Genomic DNA, 18,958 nt, shown 5'->3' with positions numbered 1-18,958 from the left:
AAAAAAAAATGCATCCGATGGTGTTTAAATGAATTCAAGTGTGTGCGTTTTCTTTTCTGCTTGAAGTTTAGCTTGAATTGACAGATCTCAAAATGCTTCCTTCCAGAGAAAGAAGCAGATAAACGTTTCATGAACACTTTCAAGACAGAATATTTATCATACAAAATGTAGCTGCAAATATGTAATTGACAAGGAGCACAAGTTCCATACAAAAGATTTATTTAACAAATTACACAGATAGAACAGGCACTATGATTCCACAGATTTGGTTTCCACTGGCTGTAGCTTTTTACAAATGATCAGCTCATCCTTAGTGTTCAGATAAGCACCAGCCATTTCCTCTTCTGTTGGAAGGCCATATGGCAGTTTCAATGGCTTAACTCTGGGGGTAAAAAAAAGAAAAGAAAACATCTCAGTTGGTCAACCCATATTATTAAAAGACTCCAAATTTGTATGTGCATCCGAAGGTCAGTAAATAAGCAAGTATGAAGGCCACTGAATCAACAAGGCATCAAATTAGCCAGCAGTGGCTAATTTGTGGCGTCTTCAATTAATCCTTTGAGGGTGGTTAGGTTATTATTGATCCATCATGAAAATTCATCTATATCTTGATGGTGTGCTAACTCTTTTGGGTCTCCTATAAAAGATGCGTGGGGAAAGGCGGTAGAAGTAATTTTGAATTTTTTGTTATATAGTTTCCACAACGGATATGAGTGAGCTACTAACTGATTAAGCTTTTCTAAGGTGTGATTGGGAAATTATCCTATAATACCCCGGATATAGAATAAGGTAGTACCGAGTCCTTTTCAAATATAACCCATGGGATTTTGGGATTGTGTATGTGCCATTGGGATATCTGGAACCATCGTGCAGCTAAATAATATGACCAGAAGTCTGGGAGTCCCAAACCGCCATGTTTTGGGGATTTGTATAGTACTGATTTAGCTATACGAGGGTGGGAATCTGACCATATAAATTTATTAACATCTGTTTGAAATTTGGTAATCATCAGCTTAATTAATCTTATTGGAAAGGCCCTATATAAGTATAATAACTTTAGTAGAATAGACATTTTGATGGCTGTTATTTTACCTAAAAATTATATATTGAATTATTTCCATATTTTTAAGGTCAAGCTCAATTTTTGCAGCATGGGTGCATAATTTTTAGAGGATAAGTTATTGTTGTCTGGAGTGAGGTGGATACCTAGATAGGGTAGAGTGTATTTAGACCATGTAAAGGTGAATGAAGTGCGAATGGTGTCTAATTGAGATGGTGGAATATTTATTGGCATGCCAATGGATTTTGAGACATTTACCATATTTATCGGCGTATAACACAGGCCGGCGCATAACACGCACCCCAAGTTTAGGAGGGAAATTTAAGGAAAAAAAAAAAAAAACTTACATTTAAATGCCCATCAATGTAGCCTTATCAGTGTCATTTGCAGCCTTGTCATGCAGCCTGTCCATCATTGCAGCCTTGTCATGCAGCCTGTCCGTCATTGCAGCCTGTCCGTCATTATCCCCTTGTCAGTGTTCATTTCAGATTTTAAAAATGGCGCCGCCGAGATGTCCTGTGTATCTCGGCAGCACCTGGTAGTTCTTGGCCGCCTTTGGCCCTTCTTGCGGTTTTCGGCCACCTTCGGCCGTTCTCGGTGGCTTTCGGGCCGCTGATAAGGGCCGAAGGCGGCTGAAAGCCGCCCAGGGCTCAAAAATCGCACGAAAATCACAGAGGATTGGCGTATAACACGCACCCGTGATTTTCCCCTGATTTTAAGGGGGAAAAAGTGCGTGTTATACACCGATAAATATGGTAATTGACAACCTGATAGCGTAGAGAAATTGTTTTCAATAGGTTTGGTTAGCTATGTTAGGTTGGGTGTTGTAAAATTGCCGCTGCTAAAGGCTCAATTACTAGGGCGAATAATAGGTGAAAGGGGGCATCCTTGTCAGGTCCCTCTTCCCACTTTGAAAAGTTACAAGAGTTACAATCTGGTAGTTTTATTCTAGTGGAGGGGTTGTGATAGAGAGCATGAAATGCTTTAATAAATTCCCCTTTAAAGCCATATTTTTGCAAAGTTAAATCAAGGTATCTCCATGTTACACAATCAAAAGCTTTATGATATCAAGACTCAATAAAAAAAACGTTTGAGATTTGATGTTTGTGTCTTGGATTATGTTTGTTATTAAACTAATGTTGTCTGTGATCTGTCTGCCTGGTATAAATTCAGATTGGTAAGGGGATATCAGAGAGGGGATTATCATTGCTAATCTGTTGGCTAATAATCTAGAGAAAATTTTGAGGTCATTATTAATTACCAATATTGGTCTATAGTTTTGGGGTAGTGCATGGTCTTTGGTTTAGGAATTAAGGACATGTTGGCCAACAACATCTCCTTAGGGAATAATTTTCCTTTCAGGATGCCAGTGTATAGTTTTGTTAATGTTGGGGTAAGAAGTTGTGGGAATTGTTTATAATAAAAGGAGGAAAATCTGTCTGGGCCAGGAGCTGAATTTCTTTTAAGGGATTTGATAATTAAAATAATTTTGTCCTCAGTGCAAGAAGCATTTAATATGTCCATCTGAGTAGTGGTCAGTGAGGGTATAGGCATTTTGTTTAGCCATTCTAGCTTAATGGGTGGTATTGTAGAAGTTGGTTTAGAAAGAAGGTCTGAATAAAATTTGATGAATATGGAGAGTATTTCTTGCGGATGAGTGATCAATTGGTTGGTATTATTCTTAAGTTTATAGACGTGAGTTGGTTTAATTGTTTGATTTAATATACGGGCGAACATTGCCGAGTATGTGTTAGAAGAAAAAAAAATTGCTTTTGACCAGTGGAGTGCTTTTTTGGCCTTGAAGGTGAGTAAAGAGTCTAACTCAGTGCGTTTTTGGGAGAATAAGGTGTAGATTCCAGGGTAATGTGTGTAATGCCACGTACACGACCAGACTTTCTGGCAGAAAAGGTCAGACGGAATCATTCCAGCAGATATTACGATCATTTGTGGGCTTCATCTGACTTTTTTCTTCAAAAATTCCAATGGACCTAGAAATAGAATGTTTCAAATCTGTCCGACGGAATCAAATACGACGCAAGGGCAGCTATTGGCTACTGAAATTCATTTTCTAGTCCCGTCATACATCATCACGTTCAAAATGAACGGACTTTGGCCCGTTCGTGTGTGGGCAAGTGTGTTCGGTCAGAACTCCGTCGGGAAGACAGTCGGACCTTTTCCGCCGGAAAGTCCGGTTGTGTGTACGCGGCATTAGAGTGTTCCTTATAGAATTTATGAAATTCTTTCGTTAGGGAGAATATCTTGTCCCATCTCCCTCTGTTATTTTGAGAGGCTAGTTTGATAAGGCGGCCACGTAAGGCCGCCGTATGTGTCAGCCAAAAGGTAGTAGGGGATGTCTGGTGTGGCATTTGTTGCGAAACAATCTTTGATTGCAGAAGCTATCTCATGTTGATGTTTAAGGTCAGTGAGTAAAGCTTCATTAAGTCTCCAAGAGTATGGAGTTCAAGAAAGTCCTATGAATTGGGTGTCAAATGTAGTGATATGATAATCTGACCATGTGCATGTGTGTATTGAAGCTTCGCATGTGCTGGCCAGGATAATGGGTGCAAAAGATGTAATCCAGGTGGGAATGAGAATTATGGGGATGTGAATAAAAAGTGTATTCTTATGCTCTTCATGAATAAAGGAGTTGCAATTCATTAATATATCTAGAGGTTGTATTTGATGTTAAATGTTTTTGTGGATTGGTTTTGTTTACCACGGTCTAAATTGGGTTGTAATACTGAGTTGAAGTCCCCACCTAGTATTATATGAGGTGAATGATAATGTTGTAAGGTGTGAAAAAATTGTGGTAAAAAAAATGTGGTTTGTGCATCATTTGGTGCGTAGACATTGGTGATTGAGAGTTCTCTACCTGAGAGTAAACCTTTGATAATACATTTTTATTATTTTCTTCACACAAATAGAGCTTTCTTTTGGTGTTATTTTATCACTACTGTTTTTTTTTATAAAAAAAAATAAAAAAAAATAAAAAAAAGTTAGTTTCAGTCAGTAAATTTTGTAAATAAGTAATTTTTCTCCTTCACCGATGTGCGCTGATAGGCTGCACTGATGAGGTGGCACTTATGGGCACTGATTAGGTGGCACTGATGAGGAGGTACTAATATGCCGCACTTATAAGCACTGATAGGTGCCACTGGTGGGCACTGATAGGCGGCACTGACTGGCATCACTAATGGGCAATGATCGCTGACACTGCTGAAGCTTTATTGTAATCAGGGTACTGATGATCAGTGCCCCGATTAACCTGCCTTGCTGTCCCCTGCCAGGAGATGCCGCTGATAGTCTCTCCTTGCCACACACTGTCAGTGTGAGGAGATGAGAGATGATTACCGGCACTTCCGTGTTTACATGTGACCGACTGTGATTGGACACAGCCGATCACATGGTTAAAGAGCCAGGTCAGTGGCTCTTTAGAGATCGGGGTCGCGCTGTGTCCTGGCAATAGGGCGCGGGTGCACCATCATTTGATGGTGGGTGGGCGGCAAGTGGTTAAAATACTATAATTTTTTAGATTGGCAAATATACTGTAAAATACTGTATATGATTGATTACACCCCGTACCCAAACTCTTCCTATGGTTGCGCCTGCACATTACAGCACTTTAGTCTTCTATGGGGTTGTGTTCCAAGGCTAGAGGTGAAGGGAGATGCTGGGAAATACAGCCTCAGACTTCTGCCAGAATGTAAACAATCACAGAAGGCATCTCTCATTGGATCACACATCTCTAGTATATGTACAGTGCATCCGGAAAGTATTGACGGCACTTCACTTTTTACATATTTTGTTATGTTACACAGCATTATTACTCCAAAATGGATTACATTTATTATTTTCCTCAAAATTCTACAAATAATACCCCATAATCACAACGTGAACAAGGTTTGTTTGAAATCTTTGCAAATGTATGAAAAATAAAAATTGACAGCCCTTGCTCAATACTTTGTTGAAGAACCTTTGGCACCATTTACAGTCTCAAGTCTTTTTGAGTATGATGCTACAAGCTTGGCACGCCTATTTTTGGGCAGTTTCTCCCATTCTTCTTTGCAGGACCTCTCAAGCTCCTTCAGGTTGTATGTGGAGCGTCTGTTCACAGTCATTTTTAGATCTCTAAAGAGATGTTCAATCGGGTTAAAGTGTGGGCCACTCAAGGACATTTACAAAGTTGTCCTGTAGCCACTCCTTTGTTATTGTGGCTGTGTGCTTAGGGTCATTGTCCCTGTTGGAAGATGAACCTTTGCCCCAGTCTGAGGTCAAGAGCATTCTTGACCAGGTTTTCATCCAGGAGGTCTCTGTACATTGCTACAATCATCTTTCCCTTGATCATGACTAGCCTCTCATTTCCTGCCACTGAAAAACATCCCCACAGCATGATGCTGCCAGCACCATACTTCACTGTAGGGATGGTATTGGCCAGGTGATGAGCGGTGCCTGGTTTCCACCAGACATGATGCTTGCCATTCAGTCTAAATAGCTCAATCTTTGTTTCATCAGACCAGAGAATTTTGTTTCTCACGGTCAGAGTCCTTCAGGTGCCTTTTGCCAAACTCCAGGTGGGCTGTCATGTGCCTTTTACTGAGGAGTGGCTTCCACGTGGCCACTTCTACCATACAGGCCTGATTGTTGGAGTGCTGCAGGGATAGTTGTTCTTCTGTAAGGTTTTCCTCTCTCCCTAAATAAGGCCCTTCTCCCCTGACCTGGCCAGGTAGCCAGCTCCAGGAAGAGTCCTGGTGACTCCAAACATCTTCAATTTATGGATGATGGAGGCATTGTGCTCATTGGGACATTCAATGCTGCAGAAATGTTTGTGTACCCTTCTCCAGATCTGTGCCTCCATGCAATCTTGTTTATGAGGTCTACAGGCAATTTCTTGTACTCCATGGCTTGGTTTGTGCATTGACATGCACTGTTAACGGTGGGACCTTATATAGGCAGGTACGTGCCTTTCCAAATCATGTCCAATAAACTGACTTTACCACAGGTGGACTCCATTCAAGTTGTAGAAACATCTCAAGGATGATCAGTGGAAACCAAATGCACCTGAGCTAAATTTTGAGTGTCATGGCAAAGGCTGTAAATACCTATGTACATGTGATTTTTTTTCACTTTTTATTTTTAACCACTTCAGCCTTGGAAGATTTTAACTGGCATACAATGCTGTACCCAAATAAAATTCGCATCCTTTTTTTCCCACAAATTGAGCTTTCTTTTGGTGGTATTTGATCACCTCTGCAGTTTTAATTTTTTGCTAAATAAATAAAAAAATGAATCTAAAATTTTGAAAAAAAAACTTTTTTTTCTGCGTTTCGGTTATAAAAATTTACTCCTTCACTGATGTGCACAGATAAGCTGCACCGACAAAGGGCACTGACGGGTGGCCCTGATATGCAGCACTGATGGGTATTGATAGGCGGGACATATGGGCACTCATAGGTGGCACTAGTGAACACTGATAGGCAACACTAATGAGCAATGAAAGGCTGCACTGATGGGTACTTATGGGTGGCACTGATAGGCATCACTGATGGCACTGGCAGGAATTTTTAATGGGCACTGATTGGCATATCCCTGGTGGTCTAGGGCTGCATAACTGGTGGTCCTGTGCGGTGGCCATCCCTGATGGTCCTGGCAGCATCCCTGGTGGGTCCTGGGTGGGCATCCCCGGGGGTGCTGCACTAATAAACAAACAATCAGCACAGACCCCCCATCAGGAAAGCCGCTGATCGGCTCTCCTCTACTTGCGTCTGTCAGACGCGAGTGACAAAAAGCTGATAAATGGCTCTTCCTGTTTACATCATGATCAGCCATGATTGGACATGGCTGATCACATGGTAAAGTGCCTCCATTTAGGCTCTTTACTGAGATCACAACTTACTGAGAAAATAAAGTCCTACAATCAGCATCTTTGGGGCATTGCGGGAGTGGTGTATACACATTTCCTAAAACCCCCCTGCCATTGAAATCAATTGCCAGCGTTGCCAAAGTGCCTGCAAAGCGCTTTGGCAGCTGTGTATTTGACCCTTTTTCGGCCGCTAGCGGGGGTTAAAAGCTAAAGCTAGTGGCGATTTACTGCCGAAGCCCCCCTCCCCGCGTGTAAATGCCCAAAAGGACATGTTACTTTTTATAGCCCAAAAATTTACAAGACACTGAATTGGCAGTGTCAAACAAAAGAGTGAACACTGTATACAGCCAAGACCTGAAGTTATGACCCATACTTATTGGGGCTAATGTTATATACAAAAGGCACACAGAAAAATGTTTCTGAAATCTATAAAGGAGGTACACATGATATAAACATCCATCTTGTTGCCCAGTATTTTAAGTTTACTTGCAAAGTTCTTGGTGCCCATTATTTTAAGATTACTTGCAAAGATCTAAGAAAAAGACCTATAAATATACCTAACCAAGTGCTTGATCATTTTAAGTTTTTCGTTGACTGTTGGGATGTTCTTATGTATAACTGGCTTTTGAGCCTGAAAGAAAAAAAAAAGAAAAATAATAATTTAAAATAAATCTTGTTAAAACAATGTACATTAAATAATGTAGGTTTCATACAAACTGCTCTGTCTCTGCTGCTCCTCTCTGTCAATCTCTCCACTGGCTTCCACTCACACAACAAATTCAAAATACGAACAACTACCTACAAAGCAATCCACAACTCTGCCCCCAGCTACATCACTGACCTAGTCTCAAAATACCAACCTAATCCCTGAAAACTCATTTATTCAGGGAAGCCTATCCCACACCCACCTAACAACTGTGCCCGAGCCACCCCCATCAAATCATTCTCTGCAGCTATTACCTTTTGTACCACCTCCACCCCCTCCCTTTAGAATGTAAGCTCTATGAGCAGGGCCCTCCTGTACCTTTTGTATTGAACTGTACTGTAATGGTGTTGTCCCCCCTATACACTGTAAAGCACTGCGTAAACTGTTGGCACTATATAAATCGTGTATAATAATCGTTCTCTTCAAGACCTCCTGCTCACTTATCAACTCCTCCCATGCTCGCCTCCAGGACTTTTCCAGAGCATCTCCAAGCCTATGGAATTCCTTACCCCAATCTGTCCATCTATCTCCTACTAGATTGTAAGCTCTAACGAGCAGGGCCCTCTGATCCCTCCTGTATTGAAGTTGTACTGTCTTCCCCTAGTGCTGCGCAAACTGTTGTCGCTATATAAATCCTGAATAATACATATACACATATACACACACACACACACACACAAAAAAAAACTTTGCACATCTGTCAAAATAAGTACACTACCTTTTGAAGTCCAAGCTTCCTTACTACATCCTTTTCCCAATATGGTCTACCAATAAATGATCGTACTCTAGTGATAACATGTAACTTGTGTGGTTGTTCAGCATCTCCCCCATATTTTTCATGGTCTTCTGGCTTTGGTTGAAATGTCTGAGCGCATCATAAGAAGAATAAAAAAAAACAAAAAAAATAAAAACACACACACACCATTAAACAGGATCACAATAAAATACACATTATAAAATGTTTTCATTTAAAAATGAATTAAAAAAATATAATCTAATAAAAGGTTAAACACTCAAACAGCGAGATATGAGAATTGGAAAGGTTTTATACCATGAAACTGCTTCTGGGAACTCTCAGAGACTCCGGTGAAATATCTGCACCTCTACCAGGGAAGATGTGTAGAGGTAATCCCATTTAACAGGTCAAAAATAGATACCTCTAGGGACTGGTAGATCAATATATTTATCAAGAGACTAGTATATATTTTTTTAAGCTACATATCTTACAGCAAGGTTTAAAGTAAAATTAAAACGGTAACTTTTTTGTTTTAGTTTTGGATAGAGTGGAGCTGGGTTAGAACCCTTGTCAGATTTTATTGTTGTCTGTGCCCCTGATACGGAGATTCACCCTCTCTATTTGTCCCGTTTACATTGTATTTCATTTTAAAGTGAAAGTAAAACAAAAAAACACTAATTTTAAGTTGTCCCCAGAAAAGTAATAGAGGGGACATCGTCCAATGGGGACCTGGGTGTCCCCAAAAGATTTGTTTATTTTTCAGGCATTTCCTCTCAAGTTTTGCCAATAGTTCTACTTTAAGAAAGAACTGCTTAATAAAAATGATGCTATACCTCATGAACTTTGCACATGTTTTCATTTGCCTTACAGATCTGCAGGATATCCACAATAAGGATGTAAATAATCCTTTGGGACTGTATGACGGTGAGCGTCATACAGCCACTTCCTGTCTTTTACAGTGACTCCCTTCTGTAGTTCCAGGGACTACAGAGGTGACAGAATGATGTTCATAACCCTGCTACTAAGCAGGAATAAAAAGATACAATTTGCACAGAATCCCACCCAGTAACACCTTCCAACCAAATCCTGCTAGTATAGTATGGTTTATAGGAAGTGATCAGATAACATAGAAGAATTAAAAGTGCAAGTATGTAAGCAGCTATAAGAGATACCATACTTGGAGAGGCAAGTAAATCCTGGAGTTGAGCTTTAAGAGCTTAAAAGTAGAATTCCAGTCTATTACGAACTTATAAACATTCTCTCCCCTATCCTAACACTATATTAACTAACCTGTGTAAAAAAAGAAGAAGAAAAAAAAAAAAGAAGTTGATATACTTACCCATTCTCAGGCCGTCCTGTCCAGTTATGTGATCTCCCCCGTATTAGCCAGTGCCGGCTACGAGGGAGAGGAAAGAGCAATAAACAGCGGCTGGTAATGCCCAATCGGTGATGTCACCCATAGGTTTACTATAGCCCATCCATTGTCAGCACTTCCCCCTCTTATCTGCAGCAGCCGCTGATTGGCATAGGGAAGCCAATCACGTGACCGGACTGGAGCAGCCTAATAATAGGTAGGTATACAGATCTTTCCTCTACAAGGTAGATAGTATAGGTATTAAGATGCTATTGGTAACACAATATGCCACCATTGATTGAAATCCTGCAGCATCTGCAAGGTTCCCCTCCTCTAGAAGGCACATGTACAGGCCCGGTCTGAAGTTTGCCAATGAACATCTAAATGATTCAGAGAAGGATTTGGAGAAATTGCTGTGGTCAGATGAAACTAAAATTGAGCTCTTTAGCATTAACTCGACTCAGTGTTTGGAGGAAGAAAAATTATGACTATGACCCCAAGAACACCATCCCTACAGTCAAGCATGGAGGTGGAAACATTATGCTTTGGGGCTGTTTTTCTAAAAACAAAAACACTGAAGACGAGTCGTGGATGGGTCTTCCAGCAAAAAAAAAAGCACCCATCATAATTATCGAAACGCTTTGGATACTCACTCATGGATGTTTCCCATTTATGTAGTGAAAAATTTGGCCACATTTGTCATTTTTATGGATGTATGACTGTCTGCTTGAATACATTTTTAAATATTTTATTAATAAATTGAATTACTTTTTATCCTAATATTATTTCTTAATTTTTTTTTATTAATTGCCTTAAAAATCCCATATTTAAGGTTTCCTTTTTCAAAAAGAAGCACCCATTCCCTCTGTAATATAACAATAAGTGCCACTGTGTCTGTTATATAAAAAAATATGCTAATCTGTACCTATAACACAGTGGCTCCAGGCGATCACATGACTCCTCGACTTTCTCTCTCTCTCTCCTCCGCTGGGCAGAGGAGAGAGCTGGCGAGTCACCTGATCGCCAGGAGCCTCTGTGTTATAGGTACAGATAAGCATATTTTTTTTATATAATAGACACAGGGGCACTTATTGTTATATTACAGAAGGGATGGGAGCTTTTCATAGACGTGGGTTAACAACCACATTAAGGTCATGTGGCCTAGCCAGTCTCCAGACCTTAATCCTATAGAAAATGTATGGAGGGAGCTGAAACTTCAAGTTGCCAAGAGACAGCCAAGAAACCTTAAGGATTTGGAGATCTGTTAGCCCTTGTACACACGGTCGGAGATTCCGACAACCAAATCCGTCGGATTTTGTCCGAAACTGCGATGTGATGACGTTATTTCATTACGACGGGACTACGTTCACGCTAGTAGCCAATAGCTTTGATGTAGGAATTTGATCTGAGCATGTGTGGCACTTTGTCCGATCGGAATTCTCTACACATGATCGGAGTATGTCCGATCGGAGCATCTTGTCGGAAAATTTTACCAAGTTGGAAAACTTGGTCCGTCGGATACTCCGACGGAAACAGTCTGATGGAGACCACACACAGTCGGAATATCAGAGAAAACGTTCCGTTCGGACACATTCCGTCGGAATCTCCGACCGTGTGTACAAGGGCTAAGAGTGTACCAAAATCCCCGAGATGTGTGCAAACCTGTTCACCAACTACAAGAAACGTTTTACCTCTGTTTACCAACAAGGGATTCTCCACCAAGTACTAGGTCATGTTTTGCTTGGGGATCAAATACTTATTTTACTCACTGAACTGAAACTCAATTTATAACATTTGTATCATGTGTTTTTTCTGGATTTTTGGTTGATGTTCTGACTCCATCATTTAAAATACACTTATGATAAATATTATAGAGACTCTTCATTTGATTTGTAAGGGGGCACATCCTGCACATTGCAATGCCAGGCATACAGGCAGCCACTACACACACTGCAACATAGATCAATTAGGACTACGGCCTTTTGAGAAACAGGAAAGCCTTGTACATATCCAAATCTCAATTCTTGACACCACTGCGTTTTATTACTTATACTTTTATCTGTTGGACTTTTTATACATTGCCTCTTCAAACATTACTGTATTGATAGGAACCCCTATCCCAGTCAGAAAACAATTTTTTTCTACATTACTTTTGACCACTGCTATTCTGTTTATCTGTTTGTATGGAAGTATTAACATTCAAACATGCGACTTCAAAAGAGATAATAGTAAATTCTCACCTCTTCAGGAAGACGAGACCTTGTGAATTTATGGCGGATTGATCCAGGCAATACCAGTGACATGGCAGGGTGCTTTGTAAAGATCTGCGTACCAAACATATAGTCAGCAATAATGAGCATTATTCATCAAAAGAAAAGCAGTCACAAAGATGAAAATTGCTATGTAAAAATACTCCAGATGAGGCTGCAATTCTCTAACTCTTAAGCAACATACTAATTTGAGGAAAATCGTGTTTTGCAGGAGGAGGGGGGCCTCGTAAGCCCCTGTACACACGGTCGGAGATTCTGCCAACCAAATCCGTCTGATTTTTTCCGTCAGATTTAGTCTGACGGATTGTGTCCGAAACTGTTGCATACACACGGTCGGACTAAGTTGTCGAAAAATCCGATCTTTCAGAACGTGATGACATCATTTCGTTACGATGGGACTAGATTCAGGCTAGTAGCCAATAGCTTTGATGTAGGAATTTGATCTGAGCATGCGTGGCACTTGGTCCGATCAAAATTCTCTACACATGATCGGATTACGTCCGACCGGCCCAGTTGGTCGGGAAATATTTCCAACATGTTGGAAAATTGGGTCAGACGGAGATTCGGACGAAAATCAGTCCAATGTATACCACACGCAGTCGGATTATCTGACGACATGATCTGATAAGACGCATTCCGACGGATTCTCCGACCGTGTGTACGCGGCATAAGAGGTCCTCCAATATTTGGACAAGGTTGTCCGGTACCACATCCTACCAGAAATTTGAACAGAAAAAAACCCATAAACAATAGACTTTAACAAGGTACCAACAAGTTTTCAATTTCTTACTGTGTAGTATACAGCTATTTCTTCACATATGTGACTTTGTGTTATGTTATGTCCTCATTGTATGTATTTTTTTGTTTTAACAAGTTGTTATAAAATACATTTTGATCATTTTTCAACAAACCGTATTGGTACCTTTAAAGTCCTTTGTTAGTTTATAGGTTTTTTCTAATACCAATTTAAGGACAGTGACATTGAAACTATTCGGCTTACAAGCAAATTATATGACTGACCCAGAACTGGTATGCAGGCCAGAAGTTAGAGTATGCTAGTTTCCAATCACAGACTTCTTACAAGCATTTGGATCTGGCATTTTCCTGGCCCAGCTGCTAAAGAAAAGGTTATGTTGGGAGGTGAGGGGAGGGGCAAAAGAGCTGGGCCAGTACAGAAAGTAACTAGACACTCCCAGAAGAGAAGAAGGCGATGTGGCAGAAGGCGGGGAAAATGGATTATGCAAGGGACCGGACTCTTCCAAGATAATCTATTGCCTTGCCAAGTTCACAGGCACATTGCAAGTTCTTACGAAAAAAGGTTTATGAAAAGTAAAAATGCTGCAAATAAGTATTTAGGATATTTGATTTCTGTCTGTTTGCCTGCATTTAAAAAAAAAAAAAAAATGTAAACACTAACAAATAACTTATTTTATTTGCTCCCTTTTAGCCTGTTAAAATACCATTGAAAAAAAACATTCATTTGTTAAATCTGTTTGAAAGGTGCAAATAAACTTGGTAATCTTCACAGAATTCAGAGTTGTTACGTGTGCTCTGCACTCTGTCTGTTTTATGTCAAAGAGCCTTGCTTTTTTATTTTAAAGTGATTGTAATGTCTCATTTTTTTTTCTTCTCTAAAAATAACAAACATGTTATACTTACCTCCTCTGTGTAGCGTTTTTTTTTTTTTTACAGAACAGTCTCCTCTTCTTGGGTGCCTCTTCGGTGCTTCTGGCCCCTCCCTCCTGTCGAGTGCCCCCACAGCAAGCAGCTTGCTTTGAGGGCACCCGAGCCAAGTTACAGTTCTCCGTGTCCTTTCAGACACAGAGCCCCGTTTTGGCACCTCTCCTGATTGGCTAACTGACTTTGATTGACAGAAGCGCCATTGCTGTGTCTCAGCCAATCAGGAGGAGAATGCCAGATGGCCGAGGAACTCGTGGGCATTGCTGGATAGAGACAGACTAGTCACATGACACGCTAAGACATGACCAATTACTACTCCTCCTGCCCTCATTGTTTCCAATGAAAATATAAAAGTGCAGAAACTTTTTGAAGACCCCTCGTACTTGTCGGTTGCCAATGCATAAGGTGGTGCTTAAGACAAAACAAAGAGCATAATGCATACCCTCTCCTCAGTGATCTTCCAGCGCTTTCCGGACAAGGATATGGTGTATTTAATTCATGTCATGGCCTTCTTGAGTCTATGTTATATGAGGAGCCCTAAAAACATGATTGCAGGGCATTGCTACATTTGGCTCCAATCCCCTAATGGGGAAATCTCCTTCCCTCCATTCTCAAGTGTCCACTGCTTAAAGCGGAAATCCACTCAAAAAGAAAAGTTATGCTTTAAAAGGGGTTGTAAACATTCAAGGTTTTTCATCTTAATGCATTTTATGCATTAGGGTAAAAAAACTTCTGTAGTGCAGCAGCCCTACAGAGCCCCCCTTTAACTTACCTGAACTCAATCGTTCCAGCGACGGGGATGAGCACAGCAGGTCCAGCTGCTGTCTCGGGTCCTCACTGGATAGATTGATAGCAGCAGGAGCCACTGGTTTCCACTGCTGTCAATCAAATCCAGTGACAAGGGAGCCCGGGGCTGGGGCTGAGTGCTGCTGTCTGTGTCAATGGACGCAGCAGGACTCGGGAGTGTGCCCGCACGAGTGGCCCCATGAAAACAGCTCTCCATGGGGGCACTCGAGAAGAGGAGGAGCCATGAGCGACGCTGAGGGACCCCCAGAAGAGGAGGATTGGGGCCACGCTGTGCAAAACCCTTGCACAGAGGAGGTAAGTAGAACATGTTTGTCATTTAAAAAAGAAACTTTTACAACCCCTTTAAATCCTCATCCCCTGCTGCATTATGCATGTCATTTTGTGTGCGTGTGGGGGGAGGGAACGACACCATTTTTTTTTTTACCCCCAGAGTGAACCTCCGATTTAAGAGCTGGTCTTTTATCCCCTTTCTCCTTCATCTCCTACAACCCAACCCCCCATCCTTTTTTTTTCGTTATTTCCTTTTCATATCCCCCTATAATCATACTGATTGTTGTGTATACGTTTTTGATGGCCAGACTTGTTTTTAACGCTTCTTTCTTCAATCTGGTCATATAAATAAAAATTCAATGTTACCAGTAAATTTGTATGAAAATTCAATAAAAAAAACTTAAATTCTTCTGAAAGTCATACTGAAACTTGCTAATACTGGTTCCAGTGTGGTGGCAGTATAGGCAGAGAAGCTGTAACTAAGGCCTCATACACACTATTAGATTTTCTGCAGTTTTTTTGTCTTCAGATTTACCAAAACCACATAGTGCAAGGGCCTGCCTGATTGCATACAAATTAAAACTCTTAAGTTTTAGTAATAGTGTGTATGGGATCTAACAGTAGCTTTTAAGCAATCTAGCTCCCAGTAAGGATTTACTGCACTCAAAGCATGGCCACACAGATTTTCCAAATTACAAAGAGTTGACATGTCAAGGATGCCCATTTAATGTGACCAGCGTCCTCTAAAAGCAAAACAATGGACTATGAAAAATTTTACATGTAAACATGTACAAGTGCTTTTTTTATTTTATAGAAATGTGACTACAAAAAAAATGCTTTGTTCAAGGTAAACTACCAACCACAGAAACAAAAAGATGACCATGTCAGATATACCTTTAATCCTACTGTTCTTGATTGCACAGCTTTATAGAATGCCAATGCCATTCTTATTTACTCAGCTTCTAAAGTCCTAAGAAATAGCTAATAAAAAAAAAAAAGAAAATAGAAATAAAGAAAACATTTTGCACTAAAACTAACATTGGTATTAGAAATGTACTCTTGTCCCCAGCCACAAAGTATACATTTATGAAGACATTTTACAGAAAATATCAGATGTTACTAAATACTCAGTCCAAATAAACAAAGTTAATTGTTAGAAATTAATCTATATTTTACTTCCTTATATAATAAAACAGTACATTTTAATATAAAAAATAACAGATTTTCAATAAACCATTTCTTGTAAAAACGTTGGAATCTTTTATAAAGAGTCCAAAAGACTTACAGAAAGTAAGCAGAGCTTTACAAGTAATACCCCGTTTCCCCCGAAAATAAGACCTAGCGTGATTGTCAGTGATGGCTGCAATATAAGCCCTACCCCTCAAATAAGCCCTAGTTAAAGTCCTTGTAGGTCTTATTTTCAGGGAAACAGGGTAGGTCTTATATTGCAGCAATCACCGACAATCACGCTAGGTCTTATTTTCGGGGAAACAGGGTAGCAGCTTGCCCTGCAAAAATATACCTGAAAAGAAAAAAGTTAAATTATATACTTCCCTTACTTCTGTTTGTTCTCACTTTACACATAGTATGGCTTAAGATTTGCTTTAGATTAAGGCTAGGTTCACACTTGTGTGGACTGCATTTGCTCAGGCAGGACAGCCCATTAATTTGAAGGGGCTGTTGTGCCCCATGAAACGCAGGAAAAAAAGTCCTTGCACTACCTTGGAAATTGCAGCCTACACAGGAACAGAGAATATATAGTGTGGTTCCCAGTTTGGGTGCAATTTCCAGTGCGGGCGGCATGCCATTAGGATTAATGGCACCTGCCTGGAGGTCCCGTGTTTTACTGTGCGAGCGGTTGTAGCTGTGGGAATCTGTGTGGGTTCCGCAGGATCACCTGCATAGGTGTGGACTAAGGATGGGCTCTGGCGTGTTCGCACACACTACGTGCAGAGCCCGCCAGGAAGTCGGCGCAGCACTGTGCTAATCACAGGCAGTGAGACATTGCCCCGATGCGTGGCTGCAGAGATCGGGCAATGTCTCACTGCCTGTGATTAGCACAGTGCTGCATCGACTTCCTGGCAGGCTCTGCACGTGGAGTGTGCGAACATGCCAGAGCTCATCCTTAGTGTGGACCTAGCCTTACCAAATCTAAGATGTATTATAAGAACTGGAGCTAAACTATCCAATCAACTTGCATCCAATGGGGGATTACACCGATTAGAGTTGCACGATTAATCGGTAAGAATCGACATCGCAATTTTACCCCCCTCACGATCTTAACAAAGCATTTTACCGATTTTATGTCGAGAGTTCTCTGCTCAAGCCGACTGCTGTCAATAAAGGAAAAACAAAACAAAACAACAAACAACAGGCAGTCTGCCAAGTTTCACAACATTCCTCAGCCTGAGCTAACTATAAACCTTGTAAAGTTTTGTTCTTTAGATCAAAGGAATGAACTTCAGTCTGTAAATGAGGGACGTTTAACCACTTAAACTAAGACTAAAACTTTTTCTGACACTTCTGCAAGTAAATTACTTAGAACCTCCAAACATTATAAATTATATATATTTTTTAGCAGAGACCCTAGAGAATAAAATGACAGTTGTTGCAATATTTTATGTTACACTATACTTGCACAGCGGCCTTTCAAATTAAATTTTCTGGGGAAAAACAAAAACAAAAAACTTTATGAATTAAAAAAAATAAACAGTAAAGTTAGCACAATTTTTTTGTATAATGTGAAAGATGACTTTACGCAGCAAGAATCGTGATCTTTATTCTAAGCAAAAAATTGTGATTCTCATTTTGGCCAGAATCGTGCATGTCTAACATAGATCATAATAAGATTGCACAGTCAGATTGTAAGGTGTGTAGCAAGCATTACATAGATAAAATCTAAAAAGCGTCTTCACACTTTTCACAACAGGTGTGTGAAAACCATACAAAAGGTTGCGTGTGTGTGTGTGTGTGTGTTCTCTCTCTCTCTCTCTCTCTCTCACACACACACACACACACACACACATCAACACGCTGCCCTATGCAGACACACGTGGGTGCCATTAATTATTGATGGCACTCACATATATCTAGCAAATACACATGTACTATTGTACCATGCATTTTGGTGCGGTGCTCCTTTAAAAATTGTGCTGTCACTATTTTTGCACATCTCACATACATAGAGGTGTAGACTGAGATCAATGGGCTGCACAGGAACACGCGCACAAAAATAAATCATGGGCGTTCGGACGCACCTCCTGTTGTAACCAAGCCCTTGAGACAACCTTTTTACCTGTAAGGAATTTAATCTCATTTCTGAATGATTAAATATTGCAGTTCTGAAGTATAGCCACAATGTGTGTTTTATGAAAAAGAGTGTTTAAGGGGAATGCCTTCTGTTAAGTGTCAATGCTGAACATTGAGGCTCACACAGGGAGCCCCTGGATAAGTCCAATATGAGAGACTCGAGCTACCTGTATCAGCTGGGGGGACCGGCACCCCGATGTCCGCTTAGGAGCTCCGCACCCACAAGGTCACAGCATGGAACCCCTTGTCTTCTCTCCTAGGACCTGTCATAGAAGACCGCGCACGGGGATGACGTCATGCACAAACACACAGACACGTGATCCTGCGGTGTTTCCGGTGTGTGGAACGCGGAAGTTTGAACGTCTCAATTTGAGGCTCGCTCAGTGATTCATTGTAGCAGTGTTGTGTGGGGGGAGATTCCGCATCACAAGTGTCGTTATGTCTGTGCTGTCCGGTATGGAGAATTCGGCAGGAGTGGTGCTCAGGAGAGCAGTGGAGCTGGACAACAACGGCAGGTTCCAGGAGAGCTTGGTCTGCTACCAGGAAGGCATCGATCTGCTGCTACAAGTGCTGAAGGGTCAGTTTATAGGGGGGGACTGTATACAGGGGGGTGAAAGGTCGGTGAATGGCGGTAGTTGGGGTGATTTGTGTTGCCTTGTTATTATTTTTTTGTATAATTGTATATTATATATAGTAAGTCCAACATTCCTAGAGAAATATGAGAAAATATAAGAACAGGAAGGTCAGCTGTGCCAGTCTTTACATTTATCTTAGAAAGGTGCACTTCATAATTTGAAGACCCAAAGAATATAAACTGAGCGCATAATGAAAATATACACTCACCGGCCACTTTATTAGGTACACCGGCTCAATTGCTTGGCGACTAAGGATGAGCTCAGGCGTGTT

At 40.8% G+C, this 18,958-nt stretch overlaps 2 protein-coding genes across 4 annotated transcripts in view; one reads left to right on the top strand and one right to left on the bottom strand.

Annotated features, from left to right (window-relative positions):
* Positions 1 to 202: 202 nt before the first annotated feature.
* On the bottom strand, positions 203 to 18,374 carry MRPL30 (mitochondrial ribosomal protein L30). Of its 2 annotated transcripts, XM_077482733.1 has the most exons (6): positions 18,220 to 18,374; positions 15,638 to 15,724; positions 11,957 to 12,040; positions 8,345 to 8,491; positions 7,478 to 7,551; positions 203 to 382 (listed from the first exon to the last, which is right to left on the bottom strand). In XM_077482733.1, exons 2-6 carry the CDS (start codon positions 15,686 to 15,688, stop codon positions 250 to 252), a joined length of 489 nt encoding a protein of 162 aa, XP_077338859.1. In that variant the 5' UTR covers positions 15,689 to 15,724; positions 18,220 to 18,374; the 3' UTR covers positions 203 to 249. The 2 variants fall into 2 exon arrangements, with proteins under 2 accessions (XP_077338859.1, XP_077338860.1); XM_077482734.1 differs by lacking the exon at positions 15,638 to 15,724 and having other exon boundaries at positions 18,220 to 18,342.
* MITD1 (microtubule interacting and trafficking domain containing 1) overlaps positions 18,374 to 18,958 on the top strand; it is a 44,501-nt gene continuing 43,916 nt past the window's right edge. For both annotated transcript variants that reach the window (XM_077482732.1, XM_077482730.1), the window contains exon 1: positions 18,374 to 18,629. In XM_077482732.1, the coding sequence (XP_077338858.1) occupies positions 18,491 to 18,629 (139 nt within the window). In that variant the 5' untranslated portion in view covers positions 18,374 to 18,490. The remainder of the gene's footprint in view (positions 18,630 to 18,958) is intronic.

This window comes from Lithobates pipiens, unplaced genomic scaffold (genome assembly GCF_037356315.1).
Source record: "Lithobates pipiens isolate NorthernLeopardFrog02 unplaced genomic scaffold, aLitPip1_a1.2 Scaffold_16, whole genome shotgun sequence".
Taxonomy (NCBI): Eukaryota; Metazoa; Chordata; class Amphibia; order Anura; family Ranidae; genus Lithobates; species Lithobates pipiens.
The sequence above is the reverse complement of the archived record's forward strand: the minus strand, read 5'-3'. Positions and strand labels throughout refer to the sequence as shown.

Bases quoted from the DNA above. Each gene is read 5' to 3' on its own strand.
- MRPL30 (XM_077482733.1), bottom strand. From the start codon at position 15,688: ATGGCATTGGCATTCTATAAAGCTGTGCAATCAAGAACAGTAGGATTA. The intron at 8,492-11,956 runs GTGAGAATTTAC...TGATGCGCTCAG, and splicing joins GGTCTCGTCTTCCTGAAGAG to ACATTTCAACCAAAGCCAGA. The intron at 7,552-8,344 runs GTAGTGTACTTA...TTTTTCTTTCAG, and splicing joins GGAAGCTTGGACTTCAAAAG to GCTCAAAAGCCAGTTATACA.